This window comes from Penicillium crustosum (genome assembly GCF_028827405.1).
Source record: "Penicillium crustosum strain IBT 35664 chromosome Unknown utg000005l_segment0_segment0, whole genome shotgun sequence".
Lineage (NCBI taxonomy): Eukaryota > Fungi > Ascomycota > Eurotiomycetes > Eurotiales > Aspergillaceae > Penicillium > Penicillium crustosum.
In genome coordinates this window covers 3,773,967-3,790,199 of record NW_026623126.1, presented here as the reverse complement: position 1 = coordinate 3,790,199, position 16,233 = coordinate 3,773,967, and the positions used below count along the sequence as shown (strand labels likewise).

General features: G+C 48.1%; 8 protein-coding genes across 8 annotated transcripts; 6 read left to right on the top strand and 2 right to left on the bottom strand.

Annotated features, from left to right (window-relative positions):
• Positions 1–381: 381 nt before the first annotated feature.
• N7487_012108 (CobW family GTP-binding protein) lies at positions 382–1,826 on the bottom strand (the record flags this gene model as incomplete). The annotated part of the gene is made up of 5 exons (XM_056879838.1): positions 382–747; positions 826–1,433; positions 1,490–1,501; positions 1,558–1,641; positions 1,703–1,826. The coding sequence occupies 5 exons, from the start codon at positions 1,824–1,826 to the stop codon at positions 382–384; spliced, it is 1,194 nt and encodes a 397-aa protein (XP_056725157.1).
• Positions 1,827–2,132: 306 nt separating this feature from the next.
• Positions 2,133–3,922, top strand: N7487_012107 (Mob1 family protein; the record flags this gene model as incomplete). Its single annotated transcript, XM_056879837.1, has 2 exons — positions 2,133–2,357; positions 2,405–3,922. The coding sequence occupies 2 exons, from the start codon at positions 2,133–2,135 to the stop codon at positions 3,920–3,922; spliced, it is 1,743 nt and encodes a 580-aa protein (XP_056725156.1).
• A 430-nt stretch (positions 3,923–4,352) lies between these two features.
• On the top strand, positions 4,353–5,102 carry N7487_012106 (HIT family protein; the record flags this gene model as incomplete). Its single annotated transcript, XM_056879836.1, has 2 exons — positions 4,353–4,415; positions 4,572–5,102. 2 exons carry the CDS (start codon positions 4,353–4,355, stop codon positions 5,100–5,102), a joined length of 594 nt encoding a protein of 197 aa, XP_056725155.1.
• Positions 5,103–5,652: 550 nt separating this feature from the next.
• Positions 5,653–6,340, bottom strand: N7487_012105 (HD domain-containing protein; the record flags this gene model as incomplete). The annotated part of the gene is made up of 2 exons (XM_056879835.1): positions 5,653–6,254; positions 6,304–6,340. 2 exons carry the CDS (start codon positions 6,338–6,340, stop codon positions 5,653–5,655), a joined length of 639 nt encoding a protein of 212 aa, XP_056725154.1.
• Positions 6,341–6,545: 205 nt separating this feature from the next.
• N7487_012104 (uncharacterized protein) lies at positions 6,546–8,447 on the top strand (the record flags this gene model as incomplete). The annotated part of the gene is made up of 2 exons (XM_056879834.1): positions 6,546–6,779; positions 6,801–8,447. The coding sequence occupies 2 exons, from the start codon at positions 6,546–6,548 to the stop codon at positions 8,445–8,447; spliced, it is 1,881 nt and encodes a 626-aa protein (XP_056725153.1).
• Positions 8,448–9,322: 875 nt separating this feature from the next.
• Positions 9,323–9,823, top strand: N7487_012103 (uncharacterized protein; the record flags this gene model as incomplete). The annotated part of the gene is made up of 1 exon (XM_056879833.1): positions 9,323–9,823. One exon carries the CDS (start codon positions 9,323–9,325, stop codon positions 9,821–9,823), a length of 501 nt encoding a protein of 166 aa, XP_056725152.1.
• A 1,369-nt stretch (positions 9,824–11,192) lies between these two features.
• Positions 11,193–12,510, top strand: N7487_012102 (uncharacterized protein; the record flags this gene model as incomplete). Its single annotated transcript, XM_056879832.1, has 4 exons — positions 11,193–11,375; positions 11,465–11,584; positions 11,655–12,028; positions 12,093–12,510. The coding sequence occupies 4 exons, from the start codon at positions 11,193–11,195 to the stop codon at positions 12,508–12,510; spliced, it is 1,095 nt and encodes a 364-aa protein (XP_056725151.1).
• Positions 12,511–14,555: 2,045 nt separating this feature from the next.
• N7487_012101 (uncharacterized protein) lies at positions 14,556–16,036 on the top strand (the record flags this gene model as incomplete). Its single annotated transcript, XM_056879831.1, has 7 exons — positions 14,556–14,708; positions 14,781–14,867; positions 14,929–15,006; positions 15,060–15,335; positions 15,404–15,520; positions 15,573–15,716; positions 15,770–16,036. Coding segments are annotated over 7 exons (1,122 nt in total), but the record flags the coding sequence as incomplete, so codon positions are not given.
• Positions 16,037–16,233: the final 197 nt, after the last annotated feature.

The window sequence follows — 16,233 nt, the reverse complement described above, 5'->3', positions numbered from 1 at the left end:
TTTTTTTTCTTTGCATTTTGGCGGATTTTAATTGGTTTTTGTTCTGGTAGCTTTTCTTTTGTTTTTCCCTATCTCTTTTGTGATGTCCTTTTCTTGTTCCCTTGCTGTTTATTCTATGATTTATTTATTTTCTCTCAGCGGAGGCCCTCGTTCTGCGTTCTGGTGTTCTCACCCGGAAGTCGATGTATATTGATGGGATCTTTTTATACCTCTTCTTGTCTGACAGGGCTGTATTATTTTTCTTTTTTTTTTCCGTTATTTGGCAATGCAATTCTTGGCTAGCACTGGCTTTCTCATTCTAACCGTAAATAGGCCCTGGTGTCTCCTTTCAAGGAGAAATGACTTCTTTATGCTTGATCATAGACAATGAATTAATTCTTCTCATTTGGTAACCAAACAAGATTCAAAGCTCTCCTGCCAAGGTTCTACACTTGACCCTAGTCCTCGTCCAATCAGCACAATCTTGCACTGGAGTGGTTTAGACTTATCCTCGATGTCTATGGGCTCCGCATCTCGAATCTCGAATACATCCCGCACGGCTTGAATGATCCTGCATGTCCCGTTATTCAGGATCAGTATGCCCTTTAACCGATGAACCTCGAAGTCCACGGGGTGTGGCTCGGATGAGACCGATTTCGTAGGCGCAGGGAATGTTGTATCCCACAAAACAGAGCGCAGCCAGGCATCCACGCAGCTGACCTTATCTGCCGGAATTGGAGGAGTAACGATGGCGGTGGTAGAGATTGCCTGGTAATAGTTAGAATCACGAGAGCATGTCCGTCTTTGTTTGGAACAAGCAGAAAACAGAAGATAATATAAACATACCGGATCCATATGGCTATGTCCCTTCTTACTAAAGTCCAAATCCGCCAAGTGATCGTAAGCATGCAAATCCAGCACGACACCCTCAATCTGCGGCGTCCGACTATGATCCGTCACATGAATTTTAGCCACACTGTTGATAGAGGCAACACGATCTCGCACAGCCTCCAGCTCTTGCTCCGTAACCAGATCCGTTTTGTTGAGGATCACCACATCTGCATGCGAGATCTGCATATGCGCCATAGATAGAACAGGGCCAGAACCGTGGTCGTGGTTCACGTCATGCGACTCGGCCTTCTCTTCAGGGGCCGGTTCGTCCAGCAATCGCGTGATGTTCTTTGCGTCGACAAGCGTGACAATTCCGTCTAGGTAGATAGAGCTACCGAGCCCTTCGTCCATCCAGAAGATCGGGGCGATGTTGCCTGGGTCGGCTAGACCGGTTGTCTCTAGAAGGATATAGTCGAAGGTGCCGCGGCGTTCCATTAATGACTCAATGGCCATCACGCCTGAGTCTTTCACGGAGCAGCAGATGCAGCCATTCCCGACTTCCATCCATTCGGTCACTTCTTGGCCGCCTTGATTTACTGTCATTGGTTTTTCAATGTCCATTGCTTTGTGATATAATGTTAGAATGTAAGTTTTTGGTCCATTTAGTTGGACACCTTACAGTCACCAAATTCTGCAATTCTATTAGCAATGTGTATCATATCACACAGTCAGGTGTAATAGACGAACCGTTCATGATCACGGCAATTTTCTTGCCGTGTTTTTCTGTCAGGATATAGTTCAACAGGGTCGTTTTCCCCGCTCCCAGGTACCCTAATCAGTGTATCAGTCTCATATTATGACATAGCTCAATATGCCCTCTATTTAATCATACCAGTAACCAGCGTTATGGGCACTCGCGCAGTTGGTTCTTCATCTACCGATGTTTGGTCTGCTGGCATTGCAGACACATCGATAAGCTCCGGAGGAGCATCCTCATCTTCAAAATTGGCAGACATACTGTCCTGTTATTTGAATGTTGTGTAAATATTAGAGAAGAACACAGAATCCGAAGAAACAGAAAGCTCGTAGATGCCGCGGATGACGTTGTTTCCCGAAATAGACTTTAGGGCACAGGGCTCGGGCGGTCAGCCGTTGTTATGTTGATGGTTGTTATCTTCAGCGTCGATGCTTGCTCCCAACACTCGACCTTTGCTTTCATTAACACGGTTTAACAAGGCGTTTAGGGGCTATTCACTCTTTTACTTGTTTCTCGGTTTTCTCGGTTTTCTCGTTTCAACCAGCGCCCTCGTTACGTTACCGTCATGACTGCTGCGGGAGTCTCTCCGTCAAGCTCCCCGCGGCTTCCCAGTCCTCCTCCATTTACTGAAGTTCAGATTGGGCCTCAGTCACCATCGGTTGGCGAATCTTTTGGCAATGATGCAGATCTGCTTGGTGGTGCGATAGGAGAAAACGATGGCTCGACGCGCAGAATCCGGCCAGGGACCAAATCTGCCAACATGGGCCTGCCGGCGATTCCCCTAGAGCAGGTTAGTTGCTCCCCGCTACATATTTTAGACATTACTGACAGATTCAGATAAACTCCCCATTTCAGCTCCAGGAACACCTCAAAGCCCAGTACCATAAGCTTGCGCCCCGGTACACTGAACTTATGGAGAAGTACGATCTGCTTATGGAGAAGTACGACGTGCTTATGATGGAGTACAATGAGCGGAAGCGCAAATCATCTGACAAGGCGGACCCGAAGTACGATGTGCTTATGGAGGAGTACAATGTGCTTTTAGAGGAGTACAATAAGCAGAACCCCAACGAATTCGACACGGTGGACCAGACAAGCGAGATTGCTGAAGAGCCGACAGAACCCTCAGAGATCAAAGTTGCTAAAGAGCCGAGAAAACCTGCCAGCGAGGTTGCGAATGAGCTGACCAAACCCCCGAATGGGTTCGAGGAAATTGGTTGGAAATACGAACTGTGCCGCTTCTTCACTCTAGAAGTTAATCGCCTGGTCGAGGGCTTTTTTTCTGAGAGCCCGCCATGCTCGTCACAAACTTGTCCCGAGATGCGAGTCAACGATTGGCAGTATATTTGCGCGGGCGCGGGGCACGATAGAGCCAAATATTGCTGCGCTATTGACTACTGCTGCCATACTCTGGATTGGGCCATGAACATTCTCGCCTCGGAAACTTTCGACAAACGACTTGTATTGCCAAGTCATGACAAAATCAGGAAACCTTTGGAAGATATCTTCCGCCGCCTCTACCGCTTCTTCGCACACGCATGGTTTCGGCACCCTAATGTGTTTTCGAAGGTAGAAAGGAATGGCGGTCTGTACGTCTTTTTCAAAACCGTTTGCGTTCACTACAACCTTGTCGCGGACTACACGATCCCTCTTAGGGCTGGAGGACCCGACGAAGTCGCAGCAGCCAAGAAAAGGAAGGAGGAAGCCGAGGGAAAAGCACCCAAGGAAAAACCTGTCAACAGCAGCAACCGCTTCACTATTCTACGCAAGGAAGGTGAAAATACATTCGGTACCGCTGCGGAGAGTCAGGACCCGGCGCTCGTCACTAGCGCGACCACCCGTCGCCACAAACACAGTCCTTCAACGGGATCGCGCGTTACACCTATCGCGGAGGATGCGGAGGATTTGGAAGAGATTACGCCATCGCCATTGCGTGAGCCCCTGGGAGAATCGCCCGAACCGCGGCCTGTTTCCGTTTTGGAAATACGGACTAGAGAGGAACCTACTGTCGCGGATGAGCCACCTTCCGATGTAGGAAACCCCTCCGAGGAGCCAGTTGAGGAATCCCAGGAACAGCTACCGCAAGAACCTCATGAGCAACTACCCGAAACTCCTGAAGACCAGGAAAAGATTGAGCAAGTTGAGCAGACTGAGGAGACTAAGGAACCCTCCTCCGAGGAGTCAGCTACAGACTCAGAATCACCCATCAAGGAGCATGCTACGGAAGGCGATGAAAATACAACTTCCTACGAAGAGGCAACTCCTGCTGAAAAGCCCGAGGAAGAGACTGAGGTGTTACAAGAGCCTTCCGTTGCCCCTGAAACCAAGAACGAGCCAGAGAAAGAGGAGTCTTGATATCAACACCCTCTTGAACCTTTCACGCCAATCTCACACTGATGATAATTGCCCGTTTGTATGTATTCTCCATATTTCCCCTTTTTTGGTTACCCTTGCGAGCAGCGATGAGTCGCATTTTTTTAGCTACCCGGTATTTTTTGTAATATAGTTCAGGATATTGTTTATGGCCAATGTCAATGATACCCATTCTCCTGTGCTTTCTCGATATATTCATGCTTAAAATAAAGAACGTAGTTCGTAAATACTACCTAGGTAGCCTCGATATGTCCGCAAGCACCTAGTTAGTATGTACATAGTCCACAGGTGGAGGACCTCGGGAGATGATCAAGGTTAATATCCATCTGATAAGCGCTTATCGCCCGACATCACCGGAAAACTACCAGGACAACCTTCAAACTCACCCGAATATCCCATATCCAACAACGAAATGTCAGCTCTTAAAGGCGCCACAACGCCAATCTACTTTGGCTCCTTCATTGTCACACCACAGGTAAATCTCTTATAATCCAAAAAAACCCCCAGTCTCCTCAACCAACACCAACCAGTGGTCATTATAGTGCAGAACCAGCCATAAACACAAGCACAGCCATTAACACGACTAACCCTAGCACACCAACATAGCTAACAACTTACTTCCGAACTTCAGGTCTTCCACACAACCCCCCTAACCTTCGCCTTGGTAAACCTGAAACCAATCCTCCCGGGCCATGTCCTAGTCTCCCCACGTCGCGTCGTCCCACGCGTCACAGACCTCACCCCGGCCGAAACAAGCGACCTCTTCCTAACGGTGCGGCGTGTGGGCCGCATGGTCGAGCGCGTATACGGTGCCGCGAGCTTGAACATCGCCATTCAGGACGGCGTGCACGCCGGCCAGAGCGTGCCTCATGTCCATGCGCATATCATTCCGCGCAAGGCGGCGGATCTGGATCATGCCGGTGGCACGGATGCGGTTTATGACTTGCTTGATGGGGATGAGGGGGATTTGGGGAGGGTGTTTAAGAATGCTGTTCCTACGGAAGAGGGTAATCAGTCGACTGATGTTGGGGATGTGAATTCGGGAAGGAGGTCTAGGTTCCCGGTTGTGGATAATGATGCACGCAAGCCTCGTGGTGAAGAGGATATGAGGGCCGAGGCTGAGATGTTGGCGCGGGAGATGGAGAATGAGCCTCTTGATTAATTGGGTCTGTGTCTTGGATATGAAGCTCCAGGGTAATTGTATATATATGATTCTAATAGAGAACAGATATGAAAGTTCGCTAATAAGTGAGACGGTTGAAGAAGTCCTGGGCGGTCCCGCTGCTCAGGTCATCGGTGACCTGTTATAAATCAGGAAGGGGGTATTGTCCTACTCCACGATATCGTGCATATCTGCGAAGGCGCTTCCAAGATCCATCCACAACTTTGATGGTCTTATTCTCGAGTACTAGCTGACCGTTCCTCATTCTCATTTTAAATAAAGTCAGAAAAGCCGAGAACTTGAAGTTGCCGAGGCTGAGCGACACTTAGTTACCAGATATCAAGTATAGTGAAAATGAAGGTTATACAACGTCTATAGCTTTGGTTTGAAATCATGTGTTCTCGTAACTCGTCCTCTATGGTATATAAAGTACCCGTGGGAAAAATGCAAAGATGAAAATGAAGAAACAAACGCCAAAAACGCAATGGGTCTCAGTGCATGCATGACCCATCACCCATTCCCTGCAATTACGCGCAAAGCGCATGCATATCTATGCCTTCTTCGGTCTCCCCTGAATGACCTTCTCAGCCCATTCTTTCATCGGTTCCAACTGAATTTTTCCCATGACGTGGGTGAACTCGGTGAGATCAACACCACTCGAACGCTCATACTCAACCATCTGCAACAGCAGCTCCAGCTTGTCGATATCATGCACGAATATGGCCTCGTCAGTCGTGTTCGCCTCGTATTCCTCAAAGATTTCCTTGATTTCCTTGCCCGAAACGACGCCTCCGGGGATCTTGGCGAGGAGGGTAGTGGTAAGGTAATCCATAACGGAGGCCTCGCGACGAGCCTTCTCGGGCTTAGTGACGGGGTCGACTGGAGTGATATCGCCGACAAGCGCCTCAGCCATGTCATGGATCAGGGCCATCTTTATGCAGCGCGGGATGTTGATCTTCTCTGCCACGGACGGCGGGGCCATCATCGTCATGATCGACATGCGGTACATATGGTCAGAGATTGACTCGCCATTTTCGATGCCGAAGCGGCACCAGCCCGCGCGCTTGGTAGTCTTAAGGCGCTCGATCAAGTGGAAGAAGGGGATAGGTGACGTGGGGTTCTCCTCTGGACGGTAAGGGAGGGTAGAGAGCACTGCAGATATCAGCTTTGCGGGGTCTAAGAAGAGGAGTTTGAAGCCTACCAGTCTCGGGGGTCCATGTAGAGTTGTCGGAGGCCATATCTGATGCCTTTGGAGGGAGAGAACGACCGAGAGAACGACCGAGAGAACGGAAGGAACACAACCAAAGAGGGTAATTAGGGAGCAAAAAAAAAACAAACTACATGTAACCAGCGCGGGACTGATATAAGCTGCAAACAGTGCAAACTTTCGTTATCTATGTTTACTCTCCGCCGCCTGTTTACTAAAGCCCCCTTGGACACAGGATGGCGGCGACAAGGCCTGTTCGGCCGAAACCCCTGGACTGGCCGGGTTCCTCACATTTAGATGTGTTTATTCGCAACTTGAAGCTGTTACATCTGGATCAGCATGAGGATTGGCCCGGTATATCCCTCCGCGCCTTGACCCCGACGTCACAGAATCAACGACACCGAACCCGACTGATAGAATGGGCCCTGTACCACCTCTACGCCATTTGGGATCCGGAGACCGCCCAAAATGTACAGTCACTCAATTACTAGCTTCGAAGTTTCTGGGCTTTACTGACATCCCCTGCAGAAACTCCGGCCCTTCTTCCCCCGTTAGAGCCTCTACAGTCTGTTAATCTCCGCGCGGCCTTGTTTCGATGTCTGGGCGAATTGAAGAAGAATGGCGATCTGGGAAGGGAGATTATTCTTCGCAAAACCATGCTGGATGATTGTAAGGGCGATAAATTCGAGGAGTTGCTCGCTGGCTTCTCCGCCGCCGTTCTCCGTAAAGTTGTGGTGGTGTCCGCGGACGAGATGCTTTTGAATCCCGCCATGAAACTCTCGACTACGACAGCAATGACCCTAACCGACTATCAGAATCTCCTCCCGCTCATTCTTGCGCACCAAGTATCTCTCGGTTCTGCGGGAGAACGCCATGCCCGAGTTAGAGAGGCGTATGATCGGTTCTCACGGCTGCTAGACGATAAAAAGGTCGAGCTGACCGAACGTGCGAATCAAGGATCAAGTGGCTTCTTGGATTATATGCAGGGCGAGCCGGAGAGCTTGGTGCGTGAGTTACAAACAAACTGGCTGGGCAGCGAAGAATGGGCCACTGCACTGCTCAAAGGTGGATCACAAAGCAGCACTGATGCCTTTCTGGAACTCCCTTTTTCTGCTGCATGGATGCGAGCAAGGGACTCGAATGTAGACAGTCTCAGTGGTGGGTTGAAGCAGGACCTGGTCCTTGATTTGGAGGCTCGGGTTCTTCTCCAACGAAGTCGACTACGCAAGTGGCATGAATACAACAAGTCCCTCTCAAAGGAAAGGGGCCCCAACGAAATGAGCACAGCCTCGCCTAAAGAACCACGTGTGTTATTCCGGGATCACCAGTCTCTCACAGTTGCTAGTATATCCAAGTCTGTTCGCCAACCCGGGGATCGCGGGCGGACGTTGAAAGGCCCGGAGAAATACATTCTATCCTCTGTAAATGAGGCCCTATCCCGTATTAACGGCAAATCTCGCGTCAAGCCTTCAGTTTTCACGCCGGAGGTTAAAACGAGCAGCAAACTACATTTCAGAAGCTCCTCGGAGATTGTCAGCTCACCATCAACTGTGGCTGAAGATCACCACTCCGCAGGTCATCCAAAAGAATTGGATATCCAAGAGCTCCATCAAGAGTCTGAGCCCAAGCCCAAGCCATATTCAGAACCAGAGTACACTCAACCCTCTCCCCCAATCGTCCGCCTCCCCCCAGACCTCCCCTCATCAGGCGACGAACCAGCCCCAGAACCAATCAAACGCACCCACACCTTAGTCGAGCGCACGCGCAGATCAATGTCCCTCCTTCCACCGGTGGCCCACGAAGCGCCACGCCCACGCCGCAGACCCCGCCCGTCATTCCCGGTCAACCAGTTCGTGACGCCGCGGAAGACCTCCGCGCACTCAACCCGTTCGAGGGATGAGATCTCACGTGCCTCGACGCCACAGGATCAGCTCTTTGAGGAAGATGCCGAGTATGCGAGTGTCTTTAAGTCGCGACCACGTGTGGCGCTCAGTCCTATCTCGTCGCCGGCTGTGCATGTCAGTTCATCTTTTGAGGAAGACAGTTTTGAATTAGACTATGATGATGGGGATGAGAGCGAAGGTGGTGAGTGGGGGGATATTGATTCGCCTTTGGCTGCTCCGCGATTGAGGGGCTAGGCTTTCAAAGCGTACATATGCACATATATGTACCGACAGGTTGGGGGGTGCTTCTCTGTTTGTCCTGCTGCTTTTAAAAATGGTCAGACTCAGACTCAATCCCTTCCATTCGCCGGTGGACAGACGGTGTATTACGTGCGAATCTTAGAGATGTAATTATCCATACCTGTGGACAATTCATTCATACATATAATAATATAATATAGGTGTTGACAGTATCTAGAAGGGTACCCATATGCATGTAACTTATCGATCACTTCTTGATTTTTCCCCCTCGCTTTATATGTAGGCTTATTTCCATCGGATTGTTTTCTCGGTTGAGTTCGATTGTGATACAGAACCTGATGGTCATCCTTTCGTAATGATTATCAGTCGCAATCCAGGTTCCAACCTCCGCAATATAAAATACAAGTCAAACAGTCTAGATGAAGTTACTATGCAAGTGGACGGAAGACAGGAAGAAGAAAGAAAAAGAAGAATGGAGTAAGATACGTGTATCCACTCCTGAAACTCAGCTCGAGTGAGGCTCTTCTAGTCTAAAATACTTATTTTAGACTAGCCAATAGCTCGGCTGAACCAGGGGAACTTCGGAATTTGTGTAAGCACAGTTCAATAGACATGTCATACTTGCATATTTGTTTTTCCGGTCGATTGGTCGACACTTCGGATGTTTACGAAAGGAAAAGTTCATGGTTTACAAAAATAGCACGGGGCGTAAGTCTCGTCCGAGCTGAGCGGCAGGTATTAAGGCAAACCCCATTTCATCCGAATACTTAGTGCCTTCTATAAAACAGGCTCTACAGAGTACTCCTTGTGTATATCCCATCCTCCAATCTCGAGTCTTTGCACTACAAATTACCTAAGAAGCTTCCATCATGTCATTCGTCCACCTTGTACTCAGCGTCAGCTTGGGTCGCACTATCAACGATCTCAAAAAGGCAGAGAGCATGAGTGGCCATGCAGATATCGGAAACGCCCCCGCTATTTTTCGCGAAACAGTCAAACGCATCCCATCCCTCCTGGCATACTTCGAAAATTGCAAGCAATATCTCGATACAACTACGGTGATGACGGTGGAAGAAGAGCTCCCCCCATTCACCATTTCCTTCTTGGAAATTTGCGAGCACAATGCTTCCCGGGTAAATGAGATCTTCTCAGCCGTGGTTGGAAGTCCAAATCCAGCGGCACAGTACCGGAAAGTTGCACGAGGAGCCCGATTGGAAGATCTAATGAAGAAAATTCTGACGAATGCGATTGAAATGTCGAATACCACACAAATTTCAGTCATAAGCAGTGTCACGGAAGTCGGAAAGCTCCATAGAGATTTGCGCTCGTTTATGGAGATGCCTGTGTCGTTGCCGGAAAAGGAAAACTAGGCAGCGTATTCTTTCAACAACTTCGGAGATGGGTACCAGAATATCAACGTTTGAATACCAGTGGGGGACACCAATACAACAACACTGGGCCCAGTGATATGTTTACTGGCATGATTCGGGGCCTTCAGACGTCCAAATGATATGTAAGAAGCAACACTGTTGTTCCAGTAAACCCTGTATATAATCTATGAGGACGCAGTATAGTTATCTCGATCAATTCACTAAGCTCATAACGATTCTATTTTCGTATAATTTGAAACTTGACATATCTCCATATAAAATTCCCTACAGGGATGTTTCCAACGGTTACTCTGAACTTTGAAGTCTGCACAAGGTTTAACCTAAAGTTTGTTTTGGATCTTTAATGGATCTTTAATATACATAAGGTACATGAGGGAGCGATGAGACAATAAATGGGAGGCTAGAAATTGTCACCTTTGACGCCATTTCAAGCCTCCCACTTCACCGTCGACGGCAATGGCGTCACAATATCGACCGTGCGTCGCCCAACCTAATGTCACTATTCTTGTTCGTGATGCGTGCTGGTTAGTCTCTAGTTCCTAAAATCCCACTTTTTTCTCTGGAAGGCCCAAATAGGCCTCAGCAGCAAGGCGTTCTTGTGAGTGGATATTCGTTCAATGGCGCTCCTTAATGACTATAAGCCGAAGGATCCAGTAGACAAGAAATAACATATGCCGCAGCGGGCACTAGCAGACTCTAGTTGGATACTCTAAATTTCAATCTATTCAATATGCCGAGTAGAGGTATTAATTATCCAATTTGAATTTATTACTAACGAGCGAGTCATCTAAATAGCGATGACTCGCTCGTATCGCACGGATCGAGTGGGGGCCGAGAATGATGCACATGTGTGGATGTTTTATCCAAACATGAAACGCGTATGTTAGAGATAAATTGGGAACGTCAGTGTCGAGACCTGCAATGTTAAATCCTTGCAAATAGTGCCCATGTACCCGTACACTAGTTGAATAACTAACTATTTAGCATCACATGCAGATACAGCGAAATTCAAAATATAGAAAAAAAAAATATCCTAGGAAAAGGAATCCGCAACGGCCATAATCAAGATCAAGATCCTACAAATTGTGCCACGTTTTATCAGTGTGACAGAGATCGACTCTACACGAGGCCCTTGCTCGGAATCAGGCGATCTTACTCGTTGTAGTGCGTAAATGCTGTAATGGGCATTGGTCTCGAGATAATTGCCCCCGCCCTCGTGCGCTACTTGGGCCCCAATATTTTCATGTCCGAGTGTACGGAGTACATATTTTGCGGATGTTGTCCAAGAAAATTAAAAAAAAAAACGTCCTTCCTTCCCAGGAAGTTCTCTGGCGTCAACTTCTCCCTCATGGCGCCTCCCTCAGACACACTCGTTCACACCCTTGGTCATAATACCTTGGGAAAGATAGATATCGCTGTTCAGTCGGTCCTTTTGGCTATTGTTTTTGTTTCCGTCGGTCTGCGGTTATGGTCACGACGATTGCAGTGGAATTCACTGCAATTGAATGATTTGTTGATTATAGTTACCACGGTAGGTTTATCTATTTCATTGCTTCTTCTCAATATGTGGCGCCGTCGGTTCCCCACAATATCCCGACGAGGCTGACGACAAGTGTATAGCTCTTTATGGTCGGTCGCTATGTGGTGGAAATCGTCATGGTCGTGCTGTGTGGAATGGGGCTGCATTCCACCGAAGTAACCCAGGTTGGGGGGTCTGAGGTTCTTGTCCAATTCAACCAGGTAGGTCACAATGAGTGGCATCTATCTGAATTAGGTCGATTTATGTTTCTCAGGCTAACCCTACCATCAGCTTACATATGCGGGTGATCTTCTTTGGGTCACGGTAATCGCCTTGATCCAGCTGTCAGTTCTCAGCTATTATGTGCAAACATTCGGTCAACGCACTATTACCTTGCTATCATATATCCTTGTGGGTTTATGTTCAGCTCTCTGGGTTGCAGGCTTCTTTGCAACTGCGTTTTTCTGTACTCCACCGAAAAGAATATGGCTTGCCGACACTCCAGGTCATTGCGGTGATCGCAAGATGTTGCATACCGGCGTCAATGCGAGTGAGACAATTCTCAGCTTCTTTATTGTCACTCTTCCTATCCCCTTGATATGGCGCATGCCCTTGTCAAAGACTAGAAAGACTTCACTGGCGTGTATCCAGGCGCTAGGGCTGGGGTGAGTAATCTGTGATCGTGTGCAACGAATATAAATTACACCTAATGACTAACAAATGACCCAGCATCGTTGCCATCATTGCTATCCGCATGAAAATCGAGTTCGACCTCGACCCCAAAGACCCAACCTATGGCTCTGCCAGGAAGTCAATACTTTCATGTGTCGTCCCTCTTCTGGAAATAATCGTTGCCTGTCTCCCAACTCTGGAGCCAGCCATTCAAAGGATTTTCAGGATATCGGCGCTTCCCTCTCCAGCACATACATCTATATATGATCCGACGTTTGCGAGGTATTGGAAGACGACGGTTCTTTCGGGTAGAGGGATGGAGGAACCAGAGATGCCTCTAGTCAGTCTTACGCAGCCTTTCATGGCAAAGATGGGTTATCTTGCTCCTGGGGGTATTCAGGTCACTTCCCATTGGGAGATTCATTCGTCGCGGGGTTCGGCGAGATTTGATAGATCACCCGTACGGCAGGCCTGATGGGGCTTATATCGAGAAATGTGTGGCTTATATGGATTGAATTATAGAATTTGGGTCTGGTACCCGAAATATAAATATATTAAGTTTATGTCTTTTTTTTTCTATTCCATAGAAGTACGGTGGGTGGGTAATAAATGCCCTTGGTATCGACCACCCGAGATATAGTTCGCGCTTCCCATTATTCCAGTAAATCCAGTGGCTGGCCCTCTTTTATTACTTTCGTTGTGGATGCTGGGCATGTCAAATACATGAAATATGAAAGAAAAAGAAACGAGTAAAAAAAGGTTGGAGCTAAAGACTTACACATCCCAGGAAGTATATATCTCAAACATGAAGACATTTCCGTGCATATATACGGATTTATTTGCCTCCTTTCCCCCTTGAATTCTTTAGTATTACAGTATATACCAATCTCAGGAGAGAAACATGATTGTCTTGTTTTTGTTAATGTACCGAACAAGCCTAGAACAGTGCAAACCACCTGTGCACTTAATCAGCGCATACTCTCAATCTGGAAATGAGATGTATGCTTTATATACGCCGTCCACTGACATCTTTCATCCCAACTCATTGTGGTTGGCCAATTGGCCTAGTGGTAAGGCATCCGTTTCCGGTGCGGGAGATCGTAGGTTCGAATCCTGCATTGGTCGTTAACTTTTTGCTTTTGTCATGTAGACATGAGGGATTCATTTTTGCGGTTTGTCACTGCATGGATCGATTGTTCCTATGTTACCCAACTGACTGACTTGATTGATGGCGAGGGGGTGGGGAAGGGGGTAGAGTTACAGGTGGCTAGTTAGGGCTTGCAAGCCAAGTAAGTCAGTCACCACCTATTATATATATAGAGAGAGAGATGACAGACATACAACACATATGGAGTACATGTATGGGAGCTAGTTAGGCAGAGAGCAAGCACACCATCAAATTAGTCTGGATTTAACGCACCTCTATCTATGGCTGTATACAAAATACGGAGTAGAACAAGCTGCTTTTAGTATATAACAGATAGATAGATACATCCAACCATCCAACATGCATATATATATATGATGAGCAAGAAAGAGGTCCCACCCAGACAAGGGAAAAAACGGAATAATAACAAGCCCAGCCGACAAAAAAACTGTAGTTATGTATATATATATTTGTCGTAGAGTAACAAAAAGCAAAAAGATAACGACCAATGCAGGATTCGAACCTACGATCTCCCGCACCGGAAACGGATGCCTTACCACTAGGCCAATTGGCCGCCTTGTGTATTAAGTCTTTCAGAAAAAGGATACACGAGAAAGGCAGATTCAGGGCTAGCTGTAACCCTAAGACGGACAGCTACCAACAAATAAGTGTATGCATGGATATTGTCGTCTGCAGGTACTGACCAAGACTTTAGGTGGGAGTTGCATTTTTATTTGCGCTCAGAGCGACCACTATGAGGGACAGTAAACAAATACATTAAACCCCAAGAGAACCCCATGATGGACGATGTCTTTCAGGAAGAAGCAAACAAACCCTTGAGCAGGGTGTATTGCCAACCACCAATTTCCCGGGAAAAAAAGCCTGCGGGATTAAAGACCCAGGGCAGAAGGATCATGGGTGCAAGTCCTAGACCCTACATTATCTCCCACGATGAACGATTATCCCTTGCATAGCAGGGAGGTGAAACCATGATCGACGGGGAAATTTGTCGAGATCAAGCATTGGTGCATTCCGGTAGAAGGAGAAAAGAATTTAGCCACCCTGTCAGAGGAGCGAAAGAAGCAACCAGATTGGCTGTGAAGGGTGTTAATATCGCGCGGCACGGGGAGTCGAGGAGCAGGACGCGACGACGCCCCCTCATATCCCAGTTATGGCAGAATGTCACCAAGACGATCCGTTCTGAAAAGATTAAAGAACGTCTAGAATCCCTCCTGGTGACTCGCATTCTTGCAGACGCTCATTAATACCCCTTCTTGTTTTTTTTTTAGTCTACCTCATCCCGCTTCGTCGCTCGCCGATACTTCCTTTCCTTTAGTTAGATACTTGCGATAAAGGTCTATATAGCCGAAACAATGGTTAAAACCACATACGCCCTTACGCTTTTTGCAGCCGTCAGCTTGGCGGCTCCCGTTGCTCAGCTGAATGGTCGTGCCCAGGAGCAGGGTTCAGTTGAGCACAAGAACCTCATTGAGGAAATTCCCATCATTGGACCTATGCTTGCAGGGGTATGTGATTTTTAGTTTGATTAGGAGCCGAGGTACCAGAAGGGAAAAAGATCAACACTAACGAACCAACAGAAGCAGGAGACGAAGCGCAACGAGGCTCAGCTTCAGCACCGCGGCCTCATCGACGAGGTTCCGGTCATTGGAGAGTTACTTGGCGGCGTAAGTTTGGGCCGTGGTTTTGAATACAACTATAGGAGTACTAACCGAAGCCTCCGAATAGAGCAAGGGGAGTCAGCGCCGAGATGTCGGGAGAGATGGTATCACCGGTTTGCCACTCGTCGGAAAGCTGTTTGGAACGGTATATATCTCAAACAACAGTCATTCTAGGGTCGGGATATTAACGTGGTCTAGCACACACACAGTGGTGGTGAGAATGGTATGAACAAGCGCCACAACTTCGGTCAAAACAATGGCCAAAACGCTGGTCAAAATGAAGGTCAAAACTATGGCCAGAACGCTGGCCAGAACGCTGGTCAGAACGCTGGTCAGAACGCTGGCCAGAATGCTGGTCAAAACCACGGTCAAAACCACGGTCAAAATGCCGGCCAGAATGGCGGCAAAAACTGGCAGCGTGACCTCGAAAGCAGCCTCAGCAGCCTTCCTATCGTCGGAGAGCTTCTCGGAAAGGTACGAAAAACAGTCCTAGCCATTGGAACAGCCACTAGAATCAGAGGACGAAGTCTGACACCACACAGAACCATGATAAACTCTCTCACCAGCAGACCGAAACTCCTGCCAAGCACCTCGAGAACCGCGATGCGGGCCATTCCAAGGGCGTCTTCGGTATCCTGCAGTCTTTGACCAGCGGCAGTGTAAGTTCTTCTCAGACCAGATGATTTATGCAAGTGTTAATAATCATCATAGCCCGTCTCCAAGAGCCACAAGCGCGATGAGTCCGCTGCTCCCAAGGAGAGCCAGAGCTCTGGTGGCCTGCTCGACGGATTAATGGGCCCGAATGGTCTCGGTGGCCTTAAGGGCAACTCCGAACATGGCCTCGGCCTTATCCCAGTACGTGCTACCCACCAAGACAGAGACACGCCACCAGGCTAACTTTCATCTAGATGCGCCGTGATGCCAAGGAGATTGAGGCCCGACAAGCCCCCATCCAGGGCTCCACACTGACTGGTGTTCTTCTTGAGGGTGGTGCTTTGGGCAAGGTTACCAATTTCCTTTCTGGAGGTGCTTTGTCCAAGCCCGGTGCCAGCTCCCCCACTGACATGAGCGACGGTTCTACTTCGGGTCCCCCCAACCCTGCGTCTGGTGCTGGTCCTCACTCTGGTCCTGGTCTTGCTGCTGAGCAGGAGCAACAGGGGTCTGGTGCTGCTTCCGAGTAAGCGATACGCAGGACAATTGCTCATGTTTTATTTTCTATCAATCGAACAGATTGGCTCACGGATTTTCATGAAATTAGTTGGACTAGCCAGCCAAGATTGGGGATGCGCAATTGGTTATGCTAGGTTGTTGAGTTGTTGTTATTTATTCTGCCAAACAATGTCAAATGTTTTCATTGATTCAATAATAAACA